The sequence below is a fragment of the Leucoraja erinacea genome, chromosome 15, assembly GCF_028641065.1.
Source record: "Leucoraja erinacea ecotype New England chromosome 15, Leri_hhj_1, whole genome shotgun sequence".
NCBI classification, from domain to species: Eukaryota; Metazoa; Chordata; class Chondrichthyes; order Rajiformes; family Rajidae; genus Leucoraja; species Leucoraja erinaceus.
Window position 1 is genome coordinate 35848059 of NC_073391.1, and position 11700 is coordinate 35859758.

Consider the following 11700-nt stretch of genomic DNA (forward strand, 5'->3'; position numbering starts at 1 on the left):
AATACGCTCCAGTAAGTCGCCTACCACAAATGTTAGGATCACAGGTCTCTCATTCCCAGGCTTTTCCTTGCAGTCCTACTTAAATAAAGGCACTCTATTAGCTTCTGGCACCTATCTCATGATGATTCATATATCTCAGCCAGGCAACTGCAATTTTTCCTCTGGCTTCACACAGTGCCGTCAGATATATCTGATCAGGGAAATTTGTCTAGCTTCATATGCCTTAGGACTTTCATCACCTCAACTGTAATATGGACTGTCCTCAAGCCAATTTTATCAACTGTCCCAAGTTCCCAAGTCTTCATGGATTTAGCCACCGTAAAAACAGAGGAGAAAAACTCATTGAAGACCTTGCCCATCTTCTGCAGATCGCTTTTGTATCCGAGGGGTCCTATTCTCCCTCCTTCCCTTAATGTACACAAAATCACATTGGATTACCATTAACATTATGTCAGAGCTATCGACTGCCCCATTTTTGCCGTCCTGATTTCCATAAGTATGCTCCTCAGTTTTTCGAAGTCCTCCAGGGATACACTTGTTCCCAGCTGTCTATACCTGTCCCAAACCTCTTTCTTTTCTCGAATCATCCAGCTTCCTTATGCCTACCTACCTTGCCTTGAACTCTTGTCATCACACTTTAAAAAACGTCCTACTTTCTAGACATTCATTTGCCTGAAAACAACCTACTCCAATCACTTGAGTAAGTCCCTGTGTGATACCATCAAGGTTGGCCTTGCTCCAAATCAAAATATTAACTCGTGGACCCACTTGTCTTTTTCCATAGCTATCCCAAAGTTAATAGAACAGTGGTTGTTTATCAGTAGAGTGATAGACCATGAAAACAGGCCCCTCAGCAGAACTTGTCCACGCCGACCAACATGCCTCCCCATCCAAACTAGTCCCACCTGCCCATCTTGGCCCATAACCCTCTAAATCTATCCTATCCATGTATCTGTCCAAATGTCTCTTACATATCATGATAGTACCTAAAAGTAGAAGTTATCACGGTCAGTAGATGTTATCATTTCTATTGACACTTATGTAATAATACACTATTAAGCAGTAACAAATACAGCTTTTAGTGTTTTCAACTAACAGTAACAAAAAAAATAATTCCGCTATTGAAGACAGCTTTATTTTTGAAAATCCAGCAGGAAAATAACTTTGTGATTGCGAGTCTCAAAGTCTCTAGCCCCTCATCCCTTTTCTCCCATTGACACAATTGCCATTACAACATGATTTTCTATAATGCGAGGTCTCTCAGAAACACAACTATTACCTTATAGCAGAACGATCTGCATTTCTGTTTTTAGGTAAAAATAATGGCTGTAATAAGCATTGAATATGATGTGGAAGAATAACTTTTAATATGGCAATAGTGTAAAGCTTACTTTTGGTACAGGTATGCCCACAAGTTTGCAACTGAAGGCTACTGCTGATCCCTCAACCACTCGGAAATGTTTGAGTTTTTTGTCAAAAATGGGTGCAATGCACTTCCCTGTCGGAATATCCTCATGTTGGATTTCATCATCAGATTCTTCCACAGGAGTTCTCTCCAGGCGGAATTCAATTTCATTCATAAGTCTTTGTTCAAAACCGGACACCTTGTATTCCTGAAAACAGAGGGTTCCAATTATTCATTAATCCACTGAAGCATTGCATATAAATTACAGTATGAATCTGAATTTTGAGATGAACTGGAGTAAAATCCAAGATATTGGAAGAAAAATATTTGTGTCTAACTCAAGGTTAGCCTCAAGGTATGCTAAACACTCAGGAGGCTTACATTGTAATAAACCGGGCACCATGTTAAAGATACATCATAGAACCTAGAGTGCCAAATAAGATTTTGGAAACAAATAAAATTAACTTTAAAATTAAGAAACCTATCAGTGTTAATGCCAATAGTGAATAATCCTTCATTTAAACCATCTCTTATCGATAAAACATATAACCAATGGGAAAGAATGGGAATTAAAAGGATCGGCGATGTGTATGAAATGGGAAATCTGTTATCATTCCAACAATTACAATTAAAATTTAAGTTGAAAGATAACCAATATTTTAAATATCTTCAGATCTGCGATTTCATGAAGAAATATATACCAAGACATCAAACTATAATTTTAGACCCACTGGAAGAAGCAATTAATATTAAGGCTGACACAGAAATTAATATCATATCTATATAATAATATTTTAAATATAGAACTACCATCGACAGAGGCACTTAGAGAAGATTGGGAACAAGAACTAATGACAAAAATCACGAAAGAAACAGGGGAAAAGTATTTGATATATATACATAAATGTTCGATTAATGTAAGACATAACTTAATTCAATTTAAAATTTTACATAGATTATATTATTCAAAAACTAGACTGAATAAATTTTATCCAAATACTTCTCCCATTTGTGACAAATGTTTATCTCAAAATGCCACTATAACCCATTCTTTTGTTTCCTGCATAAAACTTCATAAATCCTGGTGCGATATTTTTGATATATTTACAAAATTATTCAAGATAAAAATGGAGCCTAACACTGAAATGATTATACTTGGAGTAATGGGAGACAGGAAATAATTGAACACATTTCAAAATAATTTTTTTAATTATGGGTTAATAATAGCAAAAAAATATAATTACATTTTGGAAAAATACACCCATACCAACTCTGAAAATGTGGATTATAAAAATGTTGGACACAGCTCATCTTGAAGAAATGCAATTCCTCCTAACAGATAAACCAGACCAATTCGTAACGAGTTGGTCTACATTTATTGACTTTTTGGAAGCACATGGTGCAACAAAAATCGTAAAAACTAACTGTTTCAGGACCGGGAAAGAGATGGTCAAGAATATAAATACTTATCTCCTATCTCCCACTTCCTACTCTATCTATATATCTCTCTCTCTCTCTGTTCTTTTTTTTTTTTTAACCTCTTTTTTTTTACCTCACTTTCTCTCTCTTCCTTTTTCTTTTCCACACACTATATATCACGTGTTTTTCTATTCTCTATTATCTAGTCTATCTTTCTCTTTTTCATTTAAAAAAAAAATTAAAAAATGAAGCTGTACATAAAATGTGATATGCCAATATATATTTGGCACCTGAAAACAAGTGCCACACTATTGTACTTACTTCTAATAAATTTAAAAAAAACCAAAAAAAACCTAGAGTGCCAGAGAACCTAATGCAGCTAGTGGGGTAAAAATCATTAAGGAGGAATATTGCTTTAACAAATAAGGCAACTTTATTAGAGTAACCTCTTTCATTGGCAGAGTGAAGCCACGTGCAAATTGGTGAAACAGAACCTTATATTTTGCTTGGATAACTTATAACGCAGTGCTACTACCTACACTCCCCTCCCCTCCTCTCCCCGTTGCCCCCATCCACCACCCAGTTCCATAGTTCACCACATTGTATCCCTCTTGAGATCACATCTTCCCTCGCCAACAATTGGCCTACCTGGGTACCAGCCTGCCTAAGACCATTTGTTGCCAACCCTATTTGTCCTGGTCTTTTCTCACTTCCCACCCCAGATATGTATGAACAGATTTTTAATTCTCTAAAATGGGCAGTTATGAGTCTGGTTAGATGTAAAAATGCAAAATAGCGAGCACACAAAAGCAATTCACCTCAAATTGGCCCACTGGACTGGTGTGCAGAGGGAACCTAGTTTAGTAGGGGCTCAGATCTGTTTTCAGGCACTCACTCATTGATATTTCAATGACCCTTCATGTTTCAAATTTCCTTTTCTGGTTTGGGAATCTAATATTTACAATGAAGCTGGGGGCAGCTGTAACTTGACTCTGAACGCAATAAACCCATTAACAATCCCACACTCCGGATGTTCCGGTCTCCACCCACATTTCAAAGACGCGTAGGTTTGTAGGTTAGTTGACTTCTGTAAATGATCCCTTGTATGTACGATAGAACCAATGTATGGGTGATTGCTGGTCGGCGAAGACTCAGTGGACCGAAGGGCCTATTTCCACACTGCACCCCAAAATAAACAAAGCTAAAAGCATCTTAGATATTAAAAAAAAAAATAGTCAAACTAGGTTATAGAGTTTGAGTAGAATCAAAGATAGACACAAAAAGCTGGAGTAACTCAGCAGGTCCGATAGCATCTCTGGAGAAAAGGAATAGGTGACGTTTCGGGTCAAGACCATTCTTCAGACTCAAGTTAGAAGTTAGGCATTGTGAAATAACATGCCGAGAATGTTAAAGCATGCACTGCAATTGTAGGGAGCCTCCATCCATTCCAATTGTTAGTCTTGATGAAACATAACTGAAATGTTGCACTTTTTCAGAATCATAAATGTGGCATCTGATACTTGTTTCTTTGGCGCCCTGGTTCAATCTTTCACACTGACCTACTGGGGACAGATTCCAGGGATCCCCTTCCAATCATTGGAGCCTTTCTACCTACCTAATTCTCAATAAAATTAATCATAAAGTGCAACATCTAAGTGAAATTGAAAGAGTACAGAGGTATAAATTGAAATCATCCAGTACTGCGGAAAATCTGCCTCTTCGTCACCATCCAAGTCTTTAGTGCACTAGGATATCAGGGTTTTACTTGAGGTGGATAGAGGGAGCGGTGTGGGAATGGAAATCAATGCACTGTGCTCGGTAGGAAGAGGGTTTGGAAGGAAAGAAGATGTCCAGGCTTGGTAATTTTCCTTCTTTCACCCCCACCCCCCACCCAAATGTCTCCCTCCTGCTCTGCCAAAGGACCTCTCTCTCACTCCCTCTCTTTTTATCCCAGGGTGGAAATCTCCAACACTAGAGGGCGTAGCTATAAGCTATAAGAGGGGGAACGTTTAACGTGCAGGGCAAGTTTTTTTTTGTGTGGTGGTGAGGACTGGAACGCATTGCCAAAGTTGGTGGTGGAGGCAGTTACAATAATGGTGTTTAAGAGGCTTTTAGATAGGCATATGGAAGTACAAGAAATAGTGGGATAAGGGTCATGTACAAGCAGATGAGATCAGTTTAATTTAGCATCATGTTTGGCACAAACATTGTGGGCAGAAAGGGCATGTTCCTATGCTGTAGTGTTCTAGGTTCAAAATGAAACAGCAAAGAGAACATGCAATGTCTGAATAATGAGTACACAATGGTGTTCATCAACAACTCTGACTGAAACAAGAGCAGAAAGCACTCCGAGGGTATAAAACCAAAAAGACAGTTTTGTTTTTCATGGCCATGAATATGTTTTATATTCTTCATGTAGCTGGTTCAAATATCTAATTCGCACCACATCTAGTAATTAAAAAAAAAATTATGAAATCAGCTCTGAAATGAAGACAAATTTATTAAAGTAAGATTCAAACATATATTCAAAGCCCTCAAAAGCTTAATCAATGCTTGATTCTAAATATAATATTGTGAAATAAGAAAATCCCACACTATGACTACCTTATTTGACACACCAGCAGTCTCTCTGCATATTTGCTCCAATTCCCATTGAATATTTGGGAGAGCCTGTAGTACACTCCCAACAAGGGGATCATCCCCTTTTTATTTCTTAGCTCCAACCATTGGATGAGCCATAAATAATATCCATCAGTCTACCAAACACCATTTCCTGCCTAATGTAAATTTCCTTCACTTCCTCCGTCACTCGAGTTTTTCTGACTTCCCACATCCTGCAGGAGGTGCATTGCACCAACTTACCTGCCATCACCACTGCACTGAACCAAGAAAACAAATCACAAGACTCACACAAGAGCAGATTCTACATTATCCTCCTATCCACCTCTGTATGAGCCTCCTTGCAGAAGACTCCCGAGCCAAAGACATACACTTGCCCTCCACACAGCCTCTCTGCCAACAAGTCCACTCCTAACAGGCCGCTCCGCTATATCTTACCTTATTTTTATTAGCTGCTCAATTAGTCAATTTGGTTGTTCCAATCAATCCACTGCTTAGTTTCTTGACTGTATTGACGATAAGCAAGATGTTTTTGCGGCACCACTTAGCCAGATGTTCTAACTCCCTCCTATAAATGGACTCATCACCCCCATGATTTAGTCAACAACAATGGTACAATCAGCAAATCTGTAGTTGTCACTTAGCCTGTGCTTTGCCGTACAGTCATGGCTAAGAGATTGGAGCAATGTGCGAAGCACGCAGCCCTCAGGTGCACATGTGTTGATGGTTAGTGAGGAGGAGACGATACCAATCCACACTGGATGAAGTCCGTCGGTGAAGAAGTCAAGCATTTGGTGCAAAGGAGGTACGGAGGCCCAAGTCTTGGAGTTTGTTGATGAGTTGGAACAATGCCACCAACTCCAACCATGCACAAGAATATCAGAAGCTCTTTAGGTTTGTTAGCATGTAAATCTCCAGCTAATTTATATAAATAAATCAGGTGGGTGTGCTTTGTGGGTACAATACATTAATTGTGCTTCATTCCACATAGTGTTGATTAGATCTGAATGCAGTGAATAGACACTAACATCCACAAAATCGATAGTTTGCTATTAACTTGGTAAATGTTAATTGTATTTTTAACGGACATGAACTGATAAAGATAGTGAATTTAAAAGTATATACTGTACCTGCGACACTGACATATTCTTTACCTCATCAAAATTAATGACAGAAGGAGAATTTGATCCAAAAAATCTGTGGGCCATTTTATCCTCATAAATTACTTTCTGTTGAAGGGAAGTAGGTGATTAAACAATAAATTTATATGAATAAAGAAGACTTTAGAATCCCCCAATAGAATGAAAGATACACCACATACAGAATTTAACAAACTCAACATGTCCCAGACATTAATGTAAATTAACAATTGTAACCTTGGCAAAAATATTAGTTAACATGTCAGTATATCCCTTGAACATGAATCTTCTCCAGGAGCCATCACTTCGTCACATTGTGTTTTATGCTGCCAGCAGAGAAACAAATATTCCAAAGATAACTTGCAATGCTTGCAGATCAGGGAATTCAAATGTTATTATGTTGATGAGAAAGAACATTTCACAAAATATTCCTGAACTTAACATAGAACGTTCGATAGTACCACACACGAACGGCTTCTTCGGCCCATAATCTTTGTGCTAAACATGATGCCAAATTAAATGGATCACATCTGCCTGCAAATGATCCATATCCCTCTATTCCCTGCACTTCCATGTGCTCATGCAAAAGCCTCTTAAATGCTACTTTTGTATCTGTTTCCGCCACCACCCCAAGTGTTTTAAGCCCCCACCACGCTCTATGTAAAAAAACTTGCACTAGCTATGCCCTCTAGTTTACAGCTTGGAGAAAGGCCCTCTGGCCCACTGAGTCTGCACCAACCAGCGATCACTCATACATGTTGTTTGTCATGTACATCAATGATCTGGATGAAGGTGTGGTAAATTGGATTAGTAAGTATGCAGATGATACCAAGATAGGGGGTGTTGTGGATAATGAAGATGATTTCCAAAGTCTACAGAGTGATTTAGGCCATTTGGAAAAATGGGCTGAAAGATGGCAGAAGGAGTTTAATGCTGATAAATGTGAGGTGCTACACCTTGGCAGGACAAATCAAAATAGGACGTACATGGTAAATGGTAGGGAATTGAAGAATACAGTTGAACAGAGGGATCTGGGTATAACCGTGCATAGTTCCTTGAAGGTGGATAGGGTGGTAAAGAAAGCTTTTGGTATGCTAGCCTTTATAAATCAGAGCATTGAGTATAGAAGCTGGGATGTAATGTTAAAATTGTACAAGGCATTGCTGAGACCAAATCTGGAGTATGGTGTACAATTTTGGTCGCCCAATTATAGGAAGGATGTCAACAAAATAGAGAGAGTACAGAGGAGATTTACTAGAATGTTGCCTGGGTTTCAACAACTAAGTTACAGAGATAGGTTGAATAAGTTAGGTCTTTATTCTCTAGAGCGCAGAAGGTTAAAGGGGGACCTGATAGAGGTCTTTAAAATGATGAGAGGGATAGACAGAGTTGATGTGGACAAGCTTTTCCCTTTGAGAATAGGGAAGATTCAAACAAGAGGACATGACTTCAGAATTAAGGAACAGAAGTTTAGGGGTAATATGAGGGGGAACTTCTTTACTCAGAGAGTGGCAGGGTTGTGGAAGTGGAAGTGGTGGAGGCAGGTTCATTGGTATAATTTAAAAATAAATTGGATAGGCATATGGATGAGAAGGGAATGGAGGGTTATGGTATGAGTGCAGGCAGGTGGGACTAAGGGGAAAAAAAATTTGTTTGGCACGGACTTGTAGGGCCGAGATGGCCTGTTTCCGTGCTGTAATTGTTATATATATGGTTATACACTAGTTCTATCCTATGCACTAGCGACAATTTACAGGAGCTAATTAACCTACAATCCTGCACATCTTTGGAATGTGGGAGGAAACTGGAGCACCCAGAGAAAACCCACGCAGTCACGGAGAATGTACAATCTCTGTACAGACAGCACCCGTAGTCAGGATTGAACCCGATCAGCAACTCTGTGTTGGACATTTTCACCCTGGGAAAAAAAAGTTCTGACTGTCTACCTTATCTATGCTTTTCATAATTTTAGATGCTTCTATCACCCGCCCCCTAAACCTCTGACGCTCCAGAGAAAACAATCCAAATCTATTCACCTCTTCCTGCAGCGGAAACCCTCCAATCCAGGAAACATTCTGATAAACCTCCTCTGCACCCTCGCCAAAGCTTACATATCTTTCCTGTAAAGGGGCGGCCAGAACTGCAAGCAATACTCCAAATGTGGTGGAACCCAAGTCTTATAGAGTGGCCGCATAACTTACTGACTCTTGTATTCAATGCCCTTGGCAATCAGTACAGGCATACAATATGCCTGCTTAACCATGCTTTCAGCCTGTGTTGCCACCATTAGAAAGCTTTGAACTTGGGCTCCAAGATCCCTCTGCACATCAATGTTGTTAAGGCTCTTGTCACTAACTGTATTCTCTCTCCTTACAGTCAACCTCTCAAAGTGGATCACCTTACACTGCTCAGATTACACTCCATCTGCCATTTCGCCACCCATTTCTCCAGCAGGACTATACCCCACTGTATCTTCTGACAGCGTATCTTCTGCAACTACTCCGATTTTGGTGCCATCAGCAAATATACTCACCAACCCATCTACATTTATGTCTGTTTAAGAAGAAACTGCAGGTGCTGGAAAAATTGAAAGTAGAATTAAATGTTGGAGAAACTCAGCAGGTGAGGCAGCATCTATGTAGTAAAGGAGTAGGCGACGTTTTGGATCAGTCTGATCAGTCTGAAGAAGGGTCTCAACCCGAAACGTCGCAAACTACTTTTCTCCATAGATGCTGCCTCACCCGCTGAGTTTCTCTAGCATTTTATGTCTACTTACATTTATGTCTGTGTCATTTATATATAATCACATATTCTAAATGTACTTGTATTTTCAATTCCTTCATTGCAAGAAGAACTCACCTGCTGCCCAGTGAGGAAAAGATCATCTTTGAAGCTTGACATTCTATCTAAATCGCGCATTACAGCATCCTTGCTTTCGCGTTTTTCATCGTTGGAGGACATTCGAGGTGATTTCAACATTTTCTTCATGACACCTTGTACAGGACTGTATTATTATTGAATAAAAATGACACCCAGTTTTAAACTTATGCGTGTTAATAACTATGCTTCAAATTAAAGAACATTGATAGCTTAAACCTATGTGTTCGTCACAATCAACATTCTTTCATTTGAAGCATTATCCACATAATCTTTTGCTAACAACGAACTGCCCAACTGCTGACCACTTGAACCTGGACCACATTATTCTGCCAGTGTGATTCTGTGTGTAGTTCTCCTCTTGAAGACCAGCCGCCTATTAAGGCCCAGTACTGTAGATCCCCAGCTAAGTACATGTGACTGCCTGCCCTCCCAGCTGACTTTGATGGCAAGTGAAACTCGACTCTCAGACACATCAGGCATCAAAGGTATTCTTTAAATAAAATGTTCATAGAACATAGAACAGCACAGGTATGATTCCTTTGGCCTACAATGCCTGTGTTGAACACGATGCCAACTTAAAATAATCCCTTCTGCTGCATGTGTCCTATATCTCTCCATTCTCTGCACATACATGCCACTATCTAACTACCTCTTAAATGCCACTATTGTATCTGCTCCCCCCCCACCACCCCCAGCAGTGTATTCCCTGTATATAAAAACTTGCACTGCGCAGCTCATTTAAACATTTCCACTCTGGCCTTATGCTAAGCTCTCTAGTTTATGATCATCTATTACATTTGTAAAAACACTTTAGAAATATTAAAAGATTAAAAAATAACAAAAATTTATATCATTTAAAAAAGATTAACATACTAAAAAACAGTCGCACACATTTAAAAAAAACCTAATGCATTTAAACCGGCTGAATCGAAACAAATCGTAGATTGTGTTCCTCGGGCTTTGTTTATTTAGAAGGGGCAGCTCTATTTGTGCCATGTTTACTTGTTAAGCTTGGAGCTGGGGGGAATTTTGCAATGTCGTAGTGCAGCATTAGTGTCCTAGTGCTGGCACTTAACTGAAGCAGAGGGCTAAACTTCAGTCTGTAATCTGTAGTAATGTGTTTCTGCCAGAAGTTTAAAATGGTCAAATCCGAGCGCATCTCCCGACTGTATAGAAGATCTGCCCCATTATGTTCCAAGATAATTTATTAAGTTGATACCCTTCAGAATTAAGTTATCCATTAACATACGTTTTCAACTCAGTCACTGTGGCAATCTGTCTCTACCAATGGCAATAATTCTTATGCAATCAGTTTAATCACATAGTTGCCAAAGCATATTTTTTATCATCTCAATCTTAACACGGAAAGATCAAAGTGGTGCGTGGTAACATTCGCAGAAAACTCAACAACTTCCAGGAGAGTACAGTATATTTTGGGAGAAGTACAGAACAGAGGACTTAAATCGGCATCCAACCAGGAAAAACTGGAAATGAATGCTGGAAGATAAAATTGCTAAATTATTTCACTCCTTATCACAGCCTGAACTGAATGAGCAGAGGATTTGCCATTCAGGAAAAGTTACCCCTGTTCTAAAAGATCAGGTCGGGGGGAAGTTCCCCCGCCACGGGTACCATGTAATCCCGTGCTACCTGCTCCATGGTTGGACAGTCGGTGACTAAACCCTCTCCCTCACCTGGTTTGCCAGGTGAGGAGGGGGCTGTGGACCCCCAGCTGTGGACCCCCAAAAACAAGACCTGTCAAAGGGCGGATGAACTTTTAGCGAGTCAACGGCCATCCACACTTCAGTAGATGTTGCGATCACTGTCGTACACAGCATTGTAAGGGATGATGATAAAACACACACACCAAAATTCTATAATTCCAGCGGCGGAAGTCCGCAGGAACTGGAGGACAGAGACGTATGGTGTGTCCGTCACCGTTCCCGATGGAAACCGGCACCACGGCGTCTCTAATGTTTTCAACGATGATGAATAAATTAAAGGATTTGTTCTGTTTATTCAAGGGGAACAAAGTAAAATCACGGTAAAACATGTCACTAAAGGTGAGATTTTCTCTCATCAAAATCATAGTATTATTTATAAATGTGCGTATACAGGCAATATAATTAAGTACTCAAACATAATGGGATTGTTTATGTTTGGATTGTGAGTAATCCTGAAATTTGAGGAACATATCTGGGGACACAAATGAGGAACAGGTCCTTTAGAAAACTCAAG

At 39.5% G+C, this 11700-nt stretch overlaps 1 protein-coding gene across 1 annotated transcript in view; it reads right to left on the reverse strand.

The window, feature by feature from the left end:
- mypn (myopalladin) overlaps nt 1-11700 on the reverse strand; it is a 105134-nt gene that overhangs the window by 21633 nt on the left and 71801 nt on the right. The window contains exons 12-14 of the mRNA XM_055647172.1: nt 9442-9586; nt 6574-6672; nt 1392-1613 (exon numbers count right to left, since the gene is read on the reverse strand). Coding sequence (XP_055503147.1) covers nt 1392-1613; nt 6574-6672; nt 9442-9586 — 466 coding nt within the window. The remainder of the gene's footprint in view (nt 1-1391; nt 1614-6573; nt 6673-9441; nt 9587-11700) is intronic.